Source organism: Cololabis saira, chromosome 16, assembly GCF_033807715.1.
Source record: "Cololabis saira isolate AMF1-May2022 chromosome 16, fColSai1.1, whole genome shotgun sequence".
Taxonomy (NCBI): Eukaryota; Metazoa; Chordata; class Actinopteri; order Beloniformes; family Belonidae; genus Cololabis; species Cololabis saira.
Window position 1 is genome coordinate 35,457,497 of NC_084602.1, and position 22,507 is coordinate 35,480,003.

Here is a 22,507-nt window from a genome sequence, read left to right on the forward strand (position 1 = left end):
AATAAAAAAAAGTTTGCTTTGTTTTTCCTTTTTTTCTGTCATTAACTTTACAGTATTTTATTTATGTAGTATATATTATGTGTTGAGAGGGATAGTTATAATTATATAATATATGTCATATATTTATTATGTATGTAGCATATATATATTTATAGGGATATTTATGTAGTTTAAATAGTGTATAATTTATATATTTGTATTTTCTATATGTTGATATAATATTAATGTAATATTTATATTTTCTATATACTTATATGGATAATTATGTAATACTATATGTATATGGATATTGTGTAGATATAATAATAGCAATAATGTAAATTCATAGAGTTATAAAAGATTGTTTTTTTTCACGAGCTCTGTTGTAATGTGAAGACAGTTATATTTGGTGTTTTTGCTGAAGACAAGAATTTGGACTTTGTCCTTAATAATTTGGTGTTATTGGGAAAGTTCTTTATTCACAAATGTCGATTTTTTAAGACCAAACCGTGTTTGACCCATAGGAGAAATGAGCTAAAGCTCTTGAGTAAGTCCTTGAGTCTTGTTAAAGAAAAGAAAGCTCTTAAACTATTTTCTTTACTTGAAAGATATGATTTAATATGAGATGGCCCTTGTGAATTATTTTTTATTATTATTTACTTGTTTTTTTTTATTTTATGTTGTACAATAAGTAGATTCTCAGTGTATATTTTGTAATACTGATGTTGCTCAACCCAAGGCAAAAGTTTGTAATTCTGATATGACTTTTATGTGCCTTGTGTTTGTATCTATGTTTCAATTAAAAAAAAGCTCTGTTGTAATGTAATCCTCTGTATAGCCAAATTCTCTATTCATAAAAATAGATATTTAAAGTCATCCCCAAATTTTTTATTTTTTTTAAATGACTTTGGATTATATTTAAAATCTTTAAAACTAATAACTGAAACAAAAGCACAAAAAATGTATGAAGTGTTAAGACATTTTCCCACTGATTTAGAAGACTGATATCATTACTTAACCCTTGTATGATGGACCTTGTTGTATTATTTTACTTAAATGTCATGTATTTACCGTAATTTAATTATTATTGTTTGTACCTTATTTTCATATTATATTACTGTATAATTGTCATGGGACCTTCAATCTCTACACACCTTATTCTCATGTTTACATACAGACAGTGTCCAATCTACTGCTCCCTTTATCAACCTCGTTTCGTTTACAATTTGTATTTGTATGGATTGTATATTTGCCATGTTTGTTTTATAATGAACCTTTGACACAAATAAAAGAATTGGAAAAAAAAAAGGTTTTTTTTTTCCTTTTTTTCTGTCATTAACTTTACAGTATTTTATTAGGGAACGTTTAAATCCTTCATATCTGCTAGTGGACGGATTTATTTAACGTATGTGTGTTTTGTTTAAAATAAATAGATAAATAAATAAAATTAAATTAAAAAAAAAGTTTTTTTTTTGGTTTTGTTTTTTTCCCTTTTTTCTGTCTTTACCTTATTTTATTAGGGAAAGTTTAACTCCTCCATATCTCCTACTGGACGGATTTATTTAACACACAATATGCAGTAAATGCTCATCGATCAAATAAAAAAAAAAAAAATTAAATCTCAAGGCAGTTCCAAAATAAAATTCCAACTAATCTGAAATAATTAATTAAATAATAACTGCTTAGCAAAGAAAACTAACAGGCTGCACCAAGACTTTTTTTTGATACAACCTATGCAGTAAATGCTCATCGATCCAAACTAGAACTATATTGATGAAGACAAAGCTACCAAAATAAAACAAAAAAAACCTAAATTAATAAATACGGAAATGTATGTTAAAATATAGAAACTGAAAAAATATTTACTTTCCTATTCATTTTATTTACGCACAACCCCTAAATAAAAAACATGTCTCTTTTTACCTGTGTAAAAATTTTCAACTTTACAGGAGAAACTAACACATTTACCACCTGGTTCAAAATAACGTTTTTGGTCTCAATCGTTTGATTTCACGTCATTGACGACTGAGGGGGCTGGATGTTTTTGCATCCTTTACAAAGTATTACATTTATTTATAATGCCACAAATTTCCTGTAGATCTGAGGTCTGCTCAAACTGTCAGGTCCTTTAAATCAGGGCTAAAAACATGTTTACTGAAGCGTACTCTTCAATTAAATACTTACCTGCTGTACTCTACTCCCCTTACTTTTTAACAACTTACGCTTTTTATTATTTTACCTCTTCTCCTATCATTTCATTTGTTAGTTACTGTTTAATTGTGTCTTGCTGCTTTTAATATTGATGTAAAGCACTTTGAATTACCTTGTTATATTGTGCTATACAAATAAACTTTCCTTACCTTGCCTTGATTGACAGTCGGCTCAGCCAATGGCTGGCCGTTATCACTTCCTCTTCCGTAATCGTCATGCTACCTCGCTTAGCAATGTAACTAGCTGTTTGTATTAACTTCTCTGCTGCAAGAAGAGTTTATTTCACACAAAAGATTTCATTTTTAAGAACTACGTAGTCTCTTTTTTTTTCTTTTTTTAAAAAAAGCATGTTTATTAGTTCACACGTCAGAACAGTGCCTCCACAAAACACCAGGAAATCAAAGCAGAATGTGTCCGTTGATTCAGAGAAAAAGTTGTGTGTGAAAATGCAATGACATCGACAAACTGAGGAAGAACACAACCCATGCAGCATGGTTGCACAAACCCTTTCTGTTCACAGTTAAGATCTTCTTGTACAAACACACAGAAGGCAGCAGCTCCTCGCTGATGGACATGGAGGGATGTTTGGGCACGTTTACAGTCTGCTGGACAAGAGAACTCTAGCTGGAGCTTTAGCCGGCGAAGCCAAAGCTCAAAGTCATTCATGGAGTGAGTGATTTTGTCTCTACTTGACCAATCCGATCTTCTTGGCTTCTGTTTCATATATCAACAGCCTCCACATTTTTACGATGAAGACTTCTGCCTCTTCATCAAGGACCTAGGACCAAACAGACGGGTGGTTAAACTCGGGACTGACGGGAGTAGCTGATCACCGATTAGTGAAGTCGCTGGTTTAACCGGCATAAATAAAGAGATCATGAACAGCTGGCTTTTATTTTCAAATTAGATCAAAAATGAACCATGTGTATAATGGAGGATTTTTTGTGCCAAAATTAAATAAATAAATACATCATTAATTAATTAAAATGGGAATGAAATATATCATTAATTAATTAAATGTGTCATTAATTAATTAAAATTAGAATGGAATATGTCATTAATTAATTAAAATACAATTCATTTTAAGTAAAAATATATATTTATTATTTCAGCATTTAATTAATTAATTACTGACACATTTAATTAATGATTTCGTGTTGCGTGTGAATCATGAAATGTAAAACTGCATTTAATTAATTAATGACACATTTAATTAATGATTTTGTGTTGCTGAATCATGAAATGTAAAACAGTCAGTTTCACATTGTCGGACGTCCTTGGAACTTTGAGACATTTTGTAGACATGGTGCTGAATGTTTATTTAAAATAATTACTGTATTTTCCCGACTATATGTCGCGTTTTTTTTTTTTTCATAGTTTGGCCGGGGGTGCGACTTACACTCTGTCAAGACTTATATGTGAAATTATTAACAAATTATTACCGGTTTATCATTTCACATGTTATTTTCACACTAAACTGCAACTGAGGATGAGTCTGACGTAAGCGACGCAGAAGAGGAAGCTGCATCTTCCACCTCCGGAGTTTAAAAGTGACACCAAGGATGAAGATTTCATTGGATTTTAGTTATTTGGAGAGACACGGATGGTTTGGTAAACTTCTTAGCATGTTATTTATACTATAGTTATCTGAATAACTCTTAATATGTTATGTTAACACACCAGGCACGTTCTCAGTTGTGTTCTCAGTTGTAACGTAAGCAAACCGTACAATTAACCAGCCTGTTGTTGCCTCTATTCTAGCTTTATTTTAAATTGCCTTTCAAGATGACATGTCTGTTCTTGGTGTTGGATTTTATTAAATAAATTTCCCCCAAAAATGCGACTTATACTCCAGTGCGACTTATACATGTTTTTTCCTTCTTTATTAAGCATGTTATGGCTGGTGAGACTTATAGTCTGGAAAATACTGTAAATAAATAAGTGTAATTCTGCAGGAGGGCTTATATAGAGGATTGTAAACTGGATGATGATGGTGCTATTGTTTGTTTTGTTTATGGTTGTATGAATAAATGAAAAATTTAATGACAAAAGGTGCAATGACTTTTACTCGTGCATAACTCAGACCAATCAAAGCAGCGTATTTCAACTTACCATTGCGACGTCGTCTAGAATGCCCTGAGGGGTGCTGTGTGCCATTACCTGGAGTCAGAAAGGAGGAGCAATAAACACCACAAATATAAATAAATCCAACCTATATCCAGAGGGTTTCAAGACGACAGTCAGGTCATAAAAGGCCTTTTTTTCCAGAGGATTGTGTAAATAAATACCGACCTTAGAACAGACAAAGTCAACCAGCGTGGGTTCCTCCTCCCCGATGTATTCAATAATCTTCTTATTGATCCATGGCCTGATGCGCCGATCCATCAGAATCTAGACGAGGTCAAATCAGAATATTTAGTACTAGTGCCCGATCACGGCATTTTCAAAACATCGGTATCGGCCAAAAAAGTATCGGGACATACCTAGTTATTAATGTTTTTAATATATATTAAATCGTTTATATATCGTTGCATTTAGCGTCACTTCCGTCAAACTAACATGGTTTACATGTTTGAATTGTGAAATGTTCTATCTGTTCATGTTCATTAAGCTGCTGCTATTCATTCATCCATTCAGAATGTTGCACTAAGGTTAAGCCAAAAAGTATTTTAATTTTCTTGTGTTTGAGTTTGACTGGATGTCATTCAACTACCTCTTTTGAAGTTAAATGTATTTATTTTTGTTATTGCATTATTCTGCACTTTTTGTTTTAGTTTACAATTTCATGTTTTTACATTTTGTGGCACCAGAGCTGATAAGTTTTGTTGAAATAAATGTCCATGTTGTTTCCAATGGACAATAAAAGAAACTTGGGATGATTCAGTTTTAGTCCTCTTTTCTTTTTTTTCTTAATTCATTGCCAAAATGTATCTAATCGGGAAAAATCGGAAATGTATTGGGAGCCAAAAAAAGTGATCGGAAAAAAAAAAAATCGGGATCGGTAGATACTCAAACTCAAGTGATTGGAATCGGGAGCTAAAAAATCCTGATCGGAACCCTATTTAGTACCTTAGCTGTCAGCCATCAGAAACCTAACGACTGTAATATTGGTATATATTAGTGTGTGTAGCCATTAAAACACATGAAATCCAGAGTTGTGGTACCGAGTCCACCATGGCCCAGTCCAGGGGGTAGGAGAAGAGCTCCGGCCGGCCCGTGGGGATCTTCTCGATCAGGCTCTTTATGTGCTTGCGCTTCTCCTCCGAGTTGATGCTGCCTTTGGCGGCGGAGATGTCGGCCCCGTCGAGCCCCAGGCTCTTGTCGTCGTCGCCGTAGTCCAGCGGCACCAGCTTCCGTTTACGCGGCTGCTCGTCGGCCTCGTCGTCGTCAAACTTGTTGAAAACGCTGTCCACGGCGGCGAGCTTCTTCCGCTTCCCGGCGCTGAGCTGACTGGGACTGTTGGTGGCGCCTGCGGGAGAAACACATCTGCGGTGACCAAGAGAAGCAGCTACAAGGCGTCTACAGGTCTGGCCAGGTTACATTTAAGACTTTGTAAAACCATTTTCAAACAAAAAGACCAAAAAGGCACTTTGAACCCAATGTCCTCAAAGAAACTGGAATTCTCCAGCCATTTGTTACTAAATTTACATTTTTCCCATATTTGCTTTGCCGGGTCTCGACTACGCCGACCAAGAAATCCAGTGCTGAGGTCAAGGTTGCCAGATCTGACAGGTACCAGCCCAAACGCGACGTAAAACCCGCCAAAATAATGAAAATCCAGCCCGAATCAGACATTCTCTATGTTAAAACCCTAAATTATTAAATGCGGAATAAATTTCAAGTCATAACCAAATGAAGCCAAAAAAAGTTCAGGCTCCAAACAAAGACTACAATTAAATTGAGCAGATTAAAGCAAATAAAATATCAGTAAGTTTATTGTGTAAGTTTCTACTTTTCTCTGCCATAATGGAAACCTTTTTGTTAATAATTTCTCCTAAATATTTTGTAAAAACCAAGTAAAGCAGCCCAGATTTTATCAACCCGCAAAGTCTGTTATTTTGAAACCTGCTCAACTAAGTCGAGGTTGCCAAATCTGTCAGGTTCCAGCCCAAACGTCATGTAAAAACCACCGAAATAATGAAAAACAATCCGAAATTATACATTCACTATGTTAAAACCGTAAATTATTAAATGCATAATACATTTCAAGCTTCACAACACCACTAAATATCCCCAAAAGGTTCAGGCTCCAAACAAAGATAACAATTAAATTAAGAAGATTAAAGCAAATAAAATATCAGTGAGTTTATTGTGTAAGTTTCTACTTTTCTCTGCCATAATGGAAACTTTTTTGTTTATAATTTCTCCTAAATATTTTGTAAAAACCAAGAAAAGCAGCCCAAATTTTATCAATCCGCCCAATTGGGCTGAAACCCACTCAACCTGGCAACCCTGACTGAGGCGTCTAACAACTGGTAAAGAGGTTTATTTCTCCTCAAAACTATTTAATAAAACTTTTCCTTTTCAAAGTGTAAGAAAACTTTTTAATGATGACTGGATAAATTCCCTCTAAAATTAAGATTAAAAAATTAAGACCCTTGGATTGAGATTTAAGACAAATTAAGACATTTAAAGGCCTTATTTCAGGAAAATGGGATTTAAGACCTTTTAATGCTCTTTAAGCCTTTTAAAGGCCTTATAAGACTTTTTAAGGCTTTTTAAGACCTTTTAAGGCTTTTTAAGACTTTTTAAGACTTTTTTAGACTTTTTAAGGCCTTTTAAGACTTGTTAAGGCTTTTTAAGACTTGTTAAGGCTTTTTTAAGGCTGTTTAAGGCCTTTTAAGACTTGTTAAGGCTTTTTAATACCTTTTAAGGCTTTTTAAGGCTGTTTAAGGCCTTTTAAGACTTTTTAAGGCTTTTTAAGGCTTTTTTAGACTTTTTAAGGCCTTTTAAGACTTGTTAAGACTTGTTAAGGCCTTTTAAGACTTTTTTAAGACTTTTTAAGGCTTTTTAAGGCTGTTTAAGGCCTTTTAAGACTTTTTAAGGCTTTTTAAGACTTGTTAAGGCTTTTTAAGGACCCGCGGCCACCCTGGCTAACGGAGGAGGACCCCCATCCCCCACCCCGCTCACCTAGCTTGAGGCTGAGGCCGATCTTGGGCCGGTGCTCCTCCAGCGGCGCCAGGTCAGGAGTGTTTTCCCCGGGAATGATGATGCCGCAGGGCGAGTCGTTGCCGGGCGTGTTGGGCGTGGCGTTGCCGCTGGCCGAGGACACCGAGGGGGCCGTGGTGATCGGTCGCATGACGGGTTTGGGCTGCGGCTTGACCTCCGGCAGGTCCTCGTGGTCGTGGTAGTCGTCGTCCTCGCCCTCCTCCACGTCGTCGTCCGAGTGCTGCGGGGGGACGGGCGGCGCCGGCTCGATCGGCCTCTCGGAGCCCCTCTTCTCTCGTTCCCGGTCCCGTTCCCGCTCGCGCTCACGCTCCCGGTCCCGTTCCCGCTCGCGCTCCCGTTCACGCTCTCGTTCGCGCTCCCGGTCCCGCTCTCTTTCCCGTTCCCGGTCCCGGTCTCGGTCTCGCTCCCGATCTCGCTCCCGGTCTCGATCCCGATCCCTGTGAGCTTTTTCCTGGCTGGCGGTCTCCTCTGAATCCAGCTTCAGGGGGGGCTGCCGCTTACGCTCCGCCTCCTCCTCCATCTACACAAATAAGCAAAAACAAACAAAAAACATCATGAAAGAGATATGAGGACCCCTCTGCTTAAAATAAACCAGAACCCGGGTTTTAAAACAGATAAGCGCATCCAACCGGTACCGCAGTACGGTTAAGACTGAATTATGGTTCTGCGTTAAATCAACACAGAGCCTACTCCGTAGGGTACGCGGCTACGCGGGAGTCTCTCCGTAGCCTACGCCGTCACTGACGTTACCTCCCAAAAAATGTAACTACACGTCGCGGCGACGCAGACCCGACGCAGACCGAGAGGGCTGTGATTGGTTTTCCTGGTAGCAACGCATTTCCGGTTCCGGTTCGTGAAGCAGTGGTGAACTTTCAGCGCTCTTTTCTTCGTGTGTGTGTGTGTGAACACCAACTTCAATTTTTATACAGAAAATAATGACAGTTCATCGGAAACAAATGATATATGACAATATATTCAAGAGAAATATGTAATATGTTGTAATAATTGCTCGGGGGTCATGTTCTGGATCTCTGGAAAGCGCCTAGAGACAACTACTGTTGTAATAGACGCTATATAAATAAAATTCAATTGTAAAAGCATGTTATTTTGCCTAATTCAAATCATCATCTTGAAGTAACTTCTAATATCATAACTTCTCTTCCGCTGCCTGTTATCTTCTGTTATCTTTTCTTTTCTTTTCTGTTATCTCTTCTCTTATTTTCTTCTCTTTTCTTTCTTACCGCTATTTTAATTTTTATTCTTCGTAACGGGTTGGCTTTGGGCTGGGAAGTTAAAGGTGACCTATTATGGAATCTAATACCTATTTTAAACAGGCCTTGAATGTCTTAAAAACAAGCTTTTGATTGTTTTTGCTAAATAAATTAGAAATTCCTCCTCTAAACCATGTCTTTATCATCACAGTCTCTAACCTCATTATCTATGCAGGATTCTGAGTGGGCGGGGCTATGATAATGAGGCTCTGTGCTGATTTGCCGCCTGAATGACGCGATACACCGCTACGAAAAAATGGCGGAAGCTCCGGCCGGCGGAGTTACCGTGTCATAACTGCATGCAATACGAGCGAGCGTCAGCGACAAAATCAATTCCATCCATTCATGTGCTTTATTTTCTATTGGACTGTCCTAACCGGCCGCAGCGACGCGGCGCACCGTTTTGAGCTGAACATTTGTCGGACGCCCTGCTTCTATTTTCTTCCTGCTGCTCGCGTTGAAAGCCGGTTGAAAGCGCTGTAGGAAACGGTCACGGATGAGGAACGGCTGATCCAGTTAGTTGAAATGAGAAGTTATCTCTATGATTCCTCCTCATTTCACCACAAAAACCTCAATAAAGTGGCAGCTGCTGGAGGGAGATGGACAGAGAGCGTCTCGTAGATCCACGTCACACTGGACGGCTCATCCGGGCGGCTGTACAGACACTGCAGAATTTGGTTGCTTTCCTCCTTCTCTGAGTTGCTGAGGGGAGACCACTTTATACAGGTAAAAGCCAGTAAATTAGAATATTTTGAAAAACTTGATTTATTTCAGTAATTGCAGTCAAAAGGTGTAACTTGTACATTATATGTATTCATTGCACACAGACTGATGCATTCAAATGTTTATTTCATTTAATTGTGATGATTTGAAGCGGCAACAAATGAAAATCCAAAATTCCGTGTGTCACAAAATTAGAATATTACTTAAGGCAAATACAAAAAAGGGATTTTTAGAAATGTTGGCCAACTGAAAAGTATGAAAATGAAAAATATGAGCATGTACAATACTCAATAGTTGGTTGGAGCTCCTTTTGCCTCAATTACTGCATTAATGCGGCGTGGCATGGAGTCGATGAGTTTCTGGCACTGCTCAGGTGTTATGAGCGCCCAGGTTGCTCTGATAGTGGCCTTCAACTCTTCTGCGTTTTTGGGTCTGGCATTCTGCATCTTCCTTTTCACAATACCCCACAGATCTTCTATGGGGCTAAGGTCAGGGGAGTTGGCTGGCCAATTTAGAACAGAAATACCATTGTCCGTAAACCAGGCACGGGTAGATTTTGCACTGTGTGCAGGCGCCAAGTCCTGTTGGAACTTGAAATCTCCATCTCCATAGAGCAGGTCAGCAGCAGGAAGCATGAAGTGCTCTAAAACTTGCTGGTAGACTGCTGCGTTGACCCTGGATCTCAGGAAACAGAGTGGACCGACACCAGCAGATGACATGGCACCCCAAACCATCACTGATGGTGGAAACTTTACACTAGACTTCAGGCAACGTGGATCCTGTGCCTCTCCTGTCCTCCTCCAGACTCTGGGACCTCCATTTCCAAAGGAAATGCAAAATTTGCTTTCGTCAGAAAACATGACTTTGGACCACTCAGCAGCAGTCCAGCTCTTTTTTTCCTTAGCCCAGGTGAGATGCTTTTCGCGCTGTTTCTTGGTCAACAGTGGCTTGACACGAGGTATGCGGCAGTTGAAACCCATGTCTTTCAAGCGTCTCTTGGTGGTGGATCTTGAAGCACTGACTCCAGCAGCTGTCCACTCCTTGTGAATCTCCCCCACATTTTTGAACGGGGTTTTTTTCACAATCTTGACCAGGGCGCGGTGATCCCTATCACTTGTACACTTTTTCTTACCACAGATTTTCCTTCCCTTTGCCTCTCCATTAATGTGTTTGGACACAGGGCTCTGAGAACAGCCAGCCTCTTCAGCAATAACCTTTTGTGTCTTGCCCTCCTAGTGCAATGTGTCGATGGTCGCCTTTTGGACAGCTGTCAAATCTGAAGTCTTCCCCATGTTTGTGAAGGCTTCAGAACTGGACTGAGAGACCATTTAAAGCCCTTTGCAGGTGTTTTGAGTTAATCAGCTGATTAGTTTGTGGCACCAGGTGTCTTCAAAATGTAACCCTTACACAATATTCTAATTTTGTGACACACAGAATTTTGGATTTTCATTTGTTGCCACTTCAAATCATCACAATTAAATGAAATAAACATTTGAATGCATCAGTCTGTGTGCAATGAATACATATAATGTACAAGTTACACCTTTTGACTGCAATTACTGAAATAAATCAAGTTTTTCAAAATATTCTAATTTACTGGCTTTTACCTGTATATGTTAAAGCAAGAAAAAACCTGTTTTTCATAATAGGTCCCCTTTAAAGGAGCATGAGGCAAGAATAAGAAATGAGACTCATTAGCGCCACAACGGCCATCGGGGTTACTGCAGCCAACAGTGAAGCCGGCACGGGAGAACGGGCATGCAGCGTCATTTGACGTCACATCCGCAGGACAGCGCGGGAAATTCGGGCCCGGAATTGCAGCACATTTTGCAGCACACAACCTGTTCAAGGCAACGGAGAGATACACTAGAGGACTCATTCTTTTTGGTTTGACTTTTCATCTGACATTATTACTAAAAAACTTAAAACGTATACGCATTTTTTTTTCATAAATCCTGCCTCATGCTCCTTTAAATTCAGCATTTGCTTTAAAGATCTAGCGTTGTGAATGGGTATAACGTCTAGACCCCGAATGGAAGACAACGCCCATTTTTTCAGTCTTATTTCAATGCAAGAAACACCGTCTTATATTCGGGCCAATACGGTAGTTAGGCTTGGTTTTGTTCTGTTTATTTCATGTATTTGGCACAGCCATTTGATTTTCTCTCGTTCCTGAGAAGCAAACTGCAGATTCTGCTGCAGTTTGGCTCTCAGCTCTCAGCTCTCAGCCGTCGACCCCCCCGGGTGTCTCCGGCACCGTGACCTCGGACTCACCCTCTGCAGCTCGGCGTCGGGGTCGGGGTGGCCCTCGGCCAGCAGTCTCTGTCTGATCTCCTCCAGCTCCTCCTTCTCCCTCTTCCTGTCCCGCTCGTCCAGCTCGATCTCCTTCTCGCGGTCGCGGAGCCGCTTCTGAAAGGCGCTGCCCCTGAGGACGAGGAGAGGAGGGCTGAGTAGCGACTAAAGAACAGAGCACCAGTCTGAATGAGCGGCTGGGAGGACGGGGAGAAAACGAGGCATCAAATCACCTGTAGTATTTGGGGTCGTCTCTGTCGTCGTCGTAGTCCTCCAGGAACTCTTTCAGCCGCTTGGCTTCTTTCATCTGGAGAAGACAAACAACGAGTCGGTTATCTGAGCCGGAACCGGAGGGTTTCTTTAGGTAAGGCAAGTTTATTCAACACAAGGTAATTCAAAGTAGGGCTGGGGATCAATTCAAATGTCAAGATTCGATTCGATTCCGATTCTTAAGATTCAGAATCGATTATCAAGATTTGATTTGATCCGATTGATTTGGGTTAGTGTTATTGAAACTGTTTTTTGAGCTGTTGCATGAGTTATATGACTGTATTTATGCATACATATTAATACTAGTATTATATTGAGATTCAACAGCAAGTATTGGCAGCTAATGATGCTGTAAGGACCAATCAGCTACCAGAATGCTGATAGAACTGCTTTCAGAAACATCATGTGGGGCAGAATTACCAAACAGATCCAGGGAGGAAACAGAGACGGATTAAATCGGTTTTATTTTTTTCCCAAATTCCGTTAAATTTTTTTCCATTTTCATAATATTTTGGTTTTTAATTTTTGGGAATTTGGTTTTTAATATTTATGCAAATGTAACCCCAAGACAGTATATAAAGTAATGAAATATAGACAATTTATGCAATTATAACTGAAAAATGCCTTTACCTTTAAACAGATTTAAAGGCAAAAACATGACAAGTTATTGTCATTCCTTTTTTGGGCATAAACAAAAAAATACCAAAAGTTGTAATGTAATGATGAAAAATTAAAAAAAAAAAAAAAAAAAAAATCGATCTACGAATCTATTTTTAGGAATTAATATGAGAATCGATTTAGAATCAGAAAATCGATTTTTTTCAACACAGGCCTAATTCAAAGTTCTTTACATCAACATTAAAAGCGGCGAGACACAATTAAACAGTAAATAACAAATACAATGAAATAAAATTATAAGAAAAGAGGTAAAATAATAAAAAGCACAAGTTGTTAATAAGTAAGGGCAGTAGAGTACAGCAGGTAAGTGTTTAATTTAATTTACCATCTCACGCCTCCGCTCCTCCTCCCTCTCGTTTTCTTTATTGTAGTCGCGGGTTTTCTTCCTCTCTCTGATCTCCCAGTTTTTCAGGCGCTATTAGAAAAAGATGCATAAATAAATAAATAAATGAGAGTGAATATTGAATTAAATGTGAATTATAAAAAGATTAAGTGCATACTTCTTGGTAAGCGGCCTCCTTGTCTCTCAGCCTCCGCTCCAGTCTCCGTCGCTCGTACACGTCTTCCTCGTCCTCATCGCGGTCTCGTTTTTTATCATCTCGAGTCCTTTCCCTGAGAAACACAGTTACAGAACAATCTCACGCCTGAGGTTGAAATCAGGAGACGGCAAGAAGGTGCTGACTGATTACCGTATTTTCACGACCATTCGGCGCACCGTGTGAAAAGGCGCACCCTCAGTTTTGTGTGTCATTTTTGGATTTTAAACACACATACGGCGCACCGACCCAAAAGTCGCCGTCTACAGACACGGAGCTGCACACACGCGCACCGCAAAACACACACACGCGCTGCAGAACACACACACAAGAGTGCTTATTTAAAAATAGAGAGGAGCAAAACTTAGTTTGATATTTTATTTCACTTTTCACATCAATCAAACCCTTCAAAAGGTTCATCTTCTGTTTCCGCATTAAAGAATAAAAAAAAACCACCGGGTCGCTGCACATAAACCTGTCTCAGCCACCAGCCCTTTTCATTTCACTCTGGCTGGAAAAGTCTGTTTAGGCAACGCTTTTCTTTTAAAAATCACCATAGCCGGCAGTTTCTGTTCATCAGCGTGGCAGGCAAGCACAAGAGTAAATAAACTTTTCATACCCCGTTGTGCTGCTGATCCCGACCGCGGTGGTCCCGCGTCCAACCCCCCCCCCGCCCCCGCGCTGGTCCCATTAACTCCACCGTGTGATTCACCTAACGTGAGCGGCACCTGTCCATGTTCGTGATGTGTCGGCTGCAGAATGAGCGGAAGCTCTCCATCTTTTCCTTATAATCCGCCGGGCGCTGCTGCTGTGCTGGCACTGTTTCATGAAGCGAAAGCACCAAGACGGACCTCCATGAAAATGTTAAATTTTCATTTCTTCCGCCTGTGCTTCACACGCCCCCTTCTCCCTTTACCGTTCTCATGGGGGCCGCCCACCTTACATTACCGTAATACAGGTAATAGATACGGCGCACCGTTTCATTGGGCGCGCGGCACATTTAAAAAAAAAAAAAATTTTATGTGACTTTATAGATACTTCGTTGTTGAGATATAAAGTCATGGATGGCAGAGCAATTTCTACAGCTCAACCAGGACAAAACAGATGTTTTAATTCTTGGTCCTGAAGCCAAGAGAGAGAGAAACATTTACTAAAACTACAAGATTTTAAACCATCACATTGTGTAAAGAACCTGGGTGTTATTTTTGACTCTGAGCTGAATTTCATGCCTCATATCAAAAACACAACAAAAATAGGTTGAGGGGGGGGGGGGGGTTATTAAGTCGTTTTCTTTTATGTAAAGCGCTTTGCGCTGCATTTTTTTAGGGCTCAACAAATAAAGTTTGATTTGATTTGTTTACCAGGATACACGTAGTTGCAGGTATTTACTCAAACGCGAGGATCTACGTGAATTTTTGAACTTGAAAAGGTTCTTGAGACCTAAAAGTGCTTTTTACAGCACTGAGACCACCTCAGTTCAAAAACCACGATACTACTCAAGCTTGGATCAAATTATCTTTTACACAACAAAGTCTGTGAAACTTTGATTCTATTTTTGAAAATGTAAAAAGGGCCATTCCACTGCTTTTTGTTTGTTTTGGGTAGTTAGCCGACCTTAGCGTGGGGCGATGCAAACGTGATGGTTTTACAAATTTAAAAAACGGTTAATAGAGTTTTAAACATCTTGTGGTTTTTTACTGGAACCTGGTCGGAGATGACGGAGCAATCAGAAAAGCAGGGACTTAAGAGATTAATCACATTTCAACAGGCAGTTCTTTAAGTTGAAAAGGCAACTAAAAGGTTCCCACAACTGGGAACTTAATGAGGAACATCAGCACGTTTGAAGATCTTTCCTTAAAAGGTGCCTCTAATTAGAAAAACCTCCCAGAAATCACAAAACCTTTCTACGCTTCCAGGAAGTGGTTTTTCAGGCGACTCAATGATCCACTTTATCCCTGGAAGTGTCCTGGAAACGTTTACACTTACACTCAGCTTATTTTTTACTGTATTTTATTTTATTTTTTTCATACTACTTTTGGTTTGAAACATTGGGAGATACTCTTGTTTTTTAAGTTATATAGATGGTATTGTTATTAGTTTGTCAACTTTGCGCAGGCACCTCAGGACTTTGCGGTTGTGAGAGCTTCTCGCAGGTTGTAAACAGAGCAGATTTTTTTTTTTCATTAAAACTTTTCTCAGAATTCAGAGATAATTATCTCTTTAATTCAGAAAAACAGAGCAGATTTTTTTTAAATTAAAATTCTTCTCGGAATTATGAGATAATTAACTCGTTAATTCAGAAAAACAGAGCAGATTTTTATTAAAATTTTTCTCGGAATTCTGAAATAATTATCTCGTTATTTCAGAAAAACAGAGCAGATTTTTATTAACATTTTTCTCGGAATTCTGACATAATTAACTCGTTAATTCAGAAAAACAGAGCAGATATTTTTTTTTTTTATTAAAATGTTTCTCAGAATTCTGAGATAATTATCTCGTTAATTCAGAAAAACAGAGCAGATTTTTTTTTCTCAAGTGAATGCAATATGCTTCCGTAGGTTTGCTTTGGGCTGGGGAGTTAAGTTCAGCATTCGCTTTAAAGATATCTGGCGCCATCTAGCGTTGTGAATGGGTCTAATGTCTAGACGACGCCCACTTTTTCAGTCTTATTTCAATGCACTTATATTCTATGTCTTATATTCGGGCCAATACTAGTTCCACCTTAAGTGAGTGGGACGGCTCTGTTCCAGCCACTGACCTGGACCTGCTGCGAGCTTCGCTGGTGTCCAGACTCCTCTCCCGCTCTTTCGTCCTCTCCCTCTCTCTCTCCCTCTCCCTCTCCTTTGTCCTCTCTCGTTCCCGCTCCCGCTCTCGTTCCCGGTCGCGGTCCCTCTCCCGCTCCTTGTCCCGCTCCCTCTCCCGCTCCTTCTCCTTCTCGCGGTCGCGGCGCTCCCTCTCGCGCTCGCGCTCCTTGTCGCGCTCCCGCCGCTCCCTCTCCAGCTCCAGACGCTCCTTCTCCTTCTTCCCTTTCTCCTCCTCCAGTTTCTGCAGGAGCCCAACAGGAGAAAACGGGGCCGCCGTCACCACGGGGCACAACTTCACCGGACAAGACATCCGTCTTAAGAAATACATGAATATGAGCAGTACATGTCCACATGATAAATGAGAAAAAGCATTGAGATTCCCCGTCCTGGACAAGTCCACATACTACCATGACTTAGAGAGGATGGCTGCTCCAAGTCAGGGAGTCTTCCTGGCTCTGTGGTCCTGCAGGGGGGAGCGATCCGCTGCTAGAGCAGGTTTGAAGTATAATACCACTCAGTTCAGGCCACATTCATAGCAGACAGTAACACACAGTTCATTCTTAGAAAACTCCTACAGAACTAAGGTCACATGAGGAGCTGTAGCAGGAATGGAAGTTAAAAACAACAAGAAAAAACAACCAGAATATACTTTAGATTGTTTACATTCTCTCTTTTTTTAAGCCCCAGACTCGTAACGGGGAGGGGGGTTTGACCTCTGCTCTCACGGTGGATCCTCTGATGTAATAAGAGATAATTCTGATAAAAACTCAGCTGTGGGCTAAACGAGTATTGGTTGCAGATTAGCGATGGATTCGATCTGATAAAAGTGAGGCTGCAGGTTAAAAACGCTTGATATTTAACATCCCACGATCCCTCTGGTGTCCAGCTATGGAATCATTTTGCCCTGATTTTGATTGATTGTAGTGCATTTTAATCAATGGAAACTGTATTTACAGATCTATTGTTTCTATTATCAGAACATCAGACTGGATTTAGTTTTCTAGGTTTTTGAACATTGATGTGGCGGTGTTTCTTTTTTTTTAATGAAAATTCCATCAACAATTACAGTGTCAGGTTTTACAAACTTCACAAAGCAATTATTCTTATATCAATGTCCTTATTGTCCAGTGGTGATGGTGGTGTCCTCCTGCTGTGCTCTATAATCTGTCCATTTTTCCTGAAATTGTGTCTTGTAATCGTAGTTTATACGTCATTTTTTCCATTACAGATATTTCTTCTCAGCCACGGCCCCGCGGTCGCTGGTTCTGCTTTATACCATAACCTCGTTATTGCTTTTTTACTTGCCGATAGCAGAACTTTAACAAGATATTCATCCTCTTTCTGTATCATGGCGGGGAGTTTCCACTTCCTAAACCGTTGGAGTCACTTATGGCGCTTTTGCATTAGTATCAGTTTAGCTCGGTTCTACCCGTTTTGCGCTTTCGCACTAGGGCTGAGACGAGTAGAGCCGCTCCAAGCCGGTACCTTTTTCTGTAACCATTTCAGTGAGGTTCTGAAAGCGGTCTGAGCAGGGACTATTTCTGACGTCACCACCTCCTCGCCACCGATTGGTCGGGGGGCGGGGACGTCACCACCCTCCGCGCCTCTGATTGGTCGGGGGGCGGGGCCGGCAGACGTTTGAATCAGGAAGCGGGAGTCAGCCGATCCATGGAGTCAGCGCGAGGGGACTCGCGGCTCGCGGCGATTTTATTATAAAGCGCAAAACGTCTGTTTGGTGATCCAACTCTGAGGTGCAGATGTTCATAAACCTGGTGGCTGTCGAGAAAAAATTTAAAAAGCGATGTAGACGGGCTGTTTTACTCTCAGCCGCTCCCGGCTCCAGCTGATTTCTCATCAGCGCCACATAAACAAAGCGGTTGCGCAATCGAGTACGTCACAGCAGCTTCACCCAAACCTGCCCGCTTCTCCCCTGGCAGTGCGAAAACACATGTGTGGAACCGTGTAAAGCCGCGCCGCGCCGTGCCGGGCTGAGCCGATACTAGTGGAAAAGTGCCATTATAAATCACCGATCCTGCGGTTACTGCTGGTCGTCCTTCACGTGGATTAGGTGAGAGACGCGAGTACTGACGTGAAACCCGTCTAATTTTTATGTTCTTCATCCCAAATTAAACTAATTATCGGTTTTATTCACCCTCTGATTATGAGTCTGACGTAAGCGACGTAGAAGAGGAAGCTGCATCTTCCACCTCCGGAGTTAGAGTTGTTTTTAAATTGCCTTTCAAGATGACATGTCTGTTCATGTGTGTGCTGGATTTTGTAAAATAAATTTCCCCCAAAAATGCCTTATACTTATAATCCAGTGCAACTTATATATGTTTTTTCCTTCTTTATTTTGCATTTTATGGCTGGTGCTAGGGCTGGGCAATATATTGAGATTTTAATATATATCGATATATTTTCAAACGCGATATGGTACAAGACAATATCGTTTATATCGATACCTTTTTTTTTTATGATTTTGATATAGCTTATTTTGTGACAAATTGACTTGAATGTTTTATTTGAGATTTGCACAAATGTTTTGGTATTTGCACAACTGTCAACCTCAGTGGAAAAGTCTGCCTGTTACTGTCTACATTGTATTAATTGCACAGTGTATTTTAATTTAATTGTTATGCAGGAAAGGGATATTTGTTTTATTTTATTGAAGAAGCATTTTTATTCTATATATGCAAGCAGTTTATTTTTATTTTATTTGTTTTATACATTTTGATATTGTGCAGACCTCTGTTAATAAAGATACCTGTGTGACATTTGGCACGAGGCTTTGTATTAAAACTGACTGTTTTTTTAAGGGTTTTCCTCAGAAAAAAATGAAGCTAACAGAGATGCTAACAGAGATGCTAGCAGAGATGCTAACAGAGATGCTAACAGAGATGCTATGCTATAATGCTTTGGGGGAAACCCCAATTATGTCACAGAAAAAAATATCGATATATATGGAGTATCGCCATTTAGCTAGAAAATATCGAGATATGACTTTTGGTCCATATCGCCCAGCCCTAGGATGAACTATTGATGTTAAATACGAGTGACTTTGCAGAGTAGACCTTTTAGGAGAAGCACGTCTCTTGAGGACGACCTGGAATCAGCGATACTTACAGCCGCTACCAGTTTAATAGGAACCAGCAACGTCTCTTAACGTCGTAAACGTGGCGGCGACTCGCGCCGACCGACTTACAGGTTTCAGCTCCTACAGGCTACGAGTGGAAGAGCAGGTCAAGACCCAGAACAGTAGAGCAAACATCCCAACAGAACCTGCGGAGCCGTTCGTCCTCGTGAGGCCGACGGCTTTCAGTTCAGGGCTGAAACAACGACACACACATTTCTGCCACAAGTAGAGTAATGAAGCAGTCTTACCTGCGAGTGTCTTCTCTGCGGCGTCTCCAACCCAGGCAACAAAACTGTCGGCCCCCACACTTCAAACAGACCAACAGCTGACTTGTTTTTGTTGTAAATATTGTATCGTAGTGCAAATCAGTTTAGAGGATTTAAAAGGACATAAATGTGCTGGACTGTTGGAAATGTGGGCCGACAGCTAATGAGAAACAAAAAGTCAGAGAGGATGGAAAAAGGTGTGGTCTACCTGGTCTACGCCATGCGATTAAACTTTCCTCTTTATTTATTCATTTATTTTTCTTTTAAAACTTACCTCTTGCATTCAGATTCTTTTCTGAGTATTTTGACAAAAGTTGACATTTCAAACTAAAAAAAACAACCAACTTCTGATATCTTTTAACTGACGTGTCATCAAAAAATTGAGGTTCTAAGTTACTTTATTTATCTAATTTAATTTTTTTCCCACACGGTTTCAGTAAGCCCCGCCCCCTCGAACACTGACGAACCAATGGCTGCCGAGTATCAGTTCCACAGGGACCAGAACTCGGACATCTGCAGCTTCAGCTCCACCGAAAAACTCTGGGACATCCTGAACTTTCATCGGCTTTATAGAGTTTATTATTTAAAAGATTTTAAAAGCACATGTCAAGGGTATTTGTGAAGAAGCAGAACATGGGTTTGGATATTCTCCGGTTGCTTCAGGCCTCGTTCGTTGGTGGAAATTAAGTATGCACCAATCAAATGTGAGAAATATATTCTAAACCAGACTAAGCTGTTACTACGGGAGAGTATTAGGGCCAGGCAGGAGAAAAATACAATTTTAGAGGGGGAAGATTTTTTTTTTCCATTATGCATTTCGGGAAAAAAGTCGAAATGTCGAGAAAAAAGTAGAAATAGAGATTAATGTTGAAGTACAATTTAGAAAAAAAGTCGAAATGTCGAGAAAAAAGTTGAAATGTTGAGAAAAAAGTCAAAATGTCGAGAAAAAAGTCAAAATGTCGAGAAAAAAGTTGAAATCTCGATAAAAAAGTCGAAATGTTGACATCAATGTTGAAGTACAATTTCGAGAAAAAAGTCGAAATGCGTCTCCATAGTCGAAAAAAGTCGAAATGTCGAGAAAAAAGTCAAAATGTCGAGAAAAAAGTCAAAATGTCGAGAAAAAAGTTGAAATCTCGATAAAAAAGTCGAAATGTTGACATCAATGTTGAAGTACAATTTCGAGAAAAAAGTCGAAATGCGTCTCCATAGTCGAAAAAAGTCGAAATGTCGAGAAAAAAGTCAAAATGTCGAGAAAAAAGTCAAAATGTCGAGAAAAAAGTCAAAATGTCGAAAAAAAAAGTCGAAATGTCGAGAAAAAAGTCAAAATGTCGAGAAAAAAGTCAAAATGTCGAGAAAAAAGTCAAAATGTCGAGAAAAAAGTCAAAATGTCGAGAAAAAAGTCAAAATGTCGAGAAAAAAGTCAAAATGTCGACATTAATGTGGAAGTACAATTTCGAGAAAAAAGTCGAAATGTCGAGAAAAAAGTCAAAATTTCGTGAATAAAGTTGAAATGTTGAGAAAAAAGGCTAAATTTCGTGAATAAAGTTGAAATGTTGAGAAAAAAGGCAAAATTTCGACTTTATTCATGAAATGTACTTTTTTCTCGAAATTTACTTCAACATTAATCTCGACATTTCAACTTTTTTCTCGGCATTTCAACTTTTTTCTCGACGTGCAATCTTCCCCTCTAAAATATTTTTTCTCCTGCCTGGCCCTAATACTCTTCCATACGTTACACCGAACAGGAGCAGCAGCAGGAAGTCTGACCGCAATATCCTGACACATTGGAGGTTGGGTTTTACATGGAAATCAGATTTCTTGGTATCTAAATTCTGTTTCGAGCTTGTTATTTTTTATTTCCTAACGACGCCACGTTGACATATTTTGTGAATTGGTTGTTAATAAAGTGAAGATGGGGTGATGGAGTGATTAGAGTACAGGAGAGGAAGGAGAAAGGTTTTAACAGGAGGGAAGAGGAGAAGCCGTGACTGACCTGGCATGTCTTCAGACCGCAGAGTGCTGTGGACGGGCGCTCCCTGCTTTAGCAAGGCGACTGGCTGCAGGTGAAACTCCTGCAGTGGTTATTCTCAGTCTCAATGGTGAACAGGTGAGGACCTGCAGAGGTTCGCTGAGCTGCCCGGCTTCTCTCAAACACCAGCCGGCTTTTCCTACGGTGCAAAACTCGCCCACGGTGCTCCGTTTCCCAACAATTCACCCCCAGAAACGTTCGGTTCTGCCGAACCGGCAGCCGGCTGCCCCTCTGCAGACCCTCCAGGAGGGAGCGCCCAACATAAGTAAAGAGGAAATGAAAGATCTTACCTACATCCTATTCCTCGCAACTTTTTCCAAAGCTGAGATTCTGAGATTCATCTTGCTCTAGTCACCAAATGAATTCTACCATATTGGTGGGGTTTAATCAATAGATTAGCTTGGTTGGGAACTGAACATCGAGTCCATGCACGCTCTGTGATCAATTTAGCTTATTGCAGAGTTAAAACCTTTCGTCTCAAATCAGCATTAGCAACAGTGATAAATCTGGGCAGGTACAATTAAAAGGAATCTCTGTTCTGCTGCTGCAGTGTTTTAATGCAAACTACAGAATATCAAATCAATGACTGAATATTGCTCATCTACTGAATGTCTCTGATTACTCTACATACGGAGTTACAACCCAGATACTACAGTCGACAGTAAATTAGCTGAAGATCCACTGGCTGTGGGTGGATTTCTGCTTCAAAAATCTAAAATACGGAGTAGAAACAGCAGATTGACGTGTTACCTTGTGCGTGTCCCTGAATTTACTGATCTCTCTGGATATCAGGTCTCGCTTGTCATCTTCCATCTCCATGGCATTGATATCCTCCTTACGCAAATTAGAGAAAGAAAGACAGAAAAAGAAAACACTAAACATTCATGAGCTACAACAATGGCCACGGTTACAGGATGTCTTTTAATTCGGAATTAATTATTCCGAATTCAATAATTCCGAATTAAACCATTTTCCTTCGAGTTTACATGGAAATACTAATTCCAAATTGAGGTTTACATGGAAAACACGTTTGATGGTCTTTCTCCAATTCCTCTTAAGGTCTGGGGGTTGGGAAGGTTCTGATTGGATAGGGGGGCGGACCGGAAGTTAAACTACCGGAAGAAAAACTAACTTAGCCACTAGTGA

General features: G+C 40.0%; 1 protein-coding gene across 4 annotated transcripts in view; it reads right to left on the reverse strand.

Moving 5' to 3' along the window:
• Positions 1-2,518: 2,518 nt before the first annotated feature.
• Positions 2,519-22,507, reverse strand: part of rbm25a (RNA binding motif protein 25a) — a 33,471-nt gene continuing 13,482 nt past the window's right edge. Inside the window, exons 8-18 of one of the 4 annotated variants that reach the window (XM_061743420.1) lie at positions 22,112-22,192; positions 15,888-16,174; positions 13,094-13,205; positions 12,919-13,008; positions 11,879-11,952; positions 11,628-11,778; positions 7,321-7,879; positions 5,355-5,659; positions 4,483-4,581; positions 4,303-4,350; positions 2,519-2,968 (exon numbers count right to left, since the gene is read on the reverse strand). In XM_061743420.1, coding sequence (XP_061599404.1) covers positions 2,876-2,968; positions 4,303-4,350; positions 4,483-4,581; positions 5,355-5,659; positions 7,321-7,879; positions 11,628-11,778; positions 11,879-11,952; positions 12,919-13,008; positions 13,094-13,205; positions 15,888-16,174; positions 22,112-22,192 — 1,899 coding nt within the window. In that variant the 3' untranslated portion in view covers positions 2,519-2,875. Of the gene's footprint in view, positions 2,969-4,302; positions 4,351-4,482; positions 4,582-5,354; positions 5,660-7,320; positions 7,880-11,627; positions 11,800-11,878; positions 11,953-12,918; positions 13,009-13,093; positions 13,206-15,887; positions 16,175-22,111; positions 22,196-22,507 lie in introns of all 4 variants that reach the window. The other 3 variants (XM_061743418.1, XM_061743419.1, XM_061743417.1) reach the window with 3 other exon arrangements.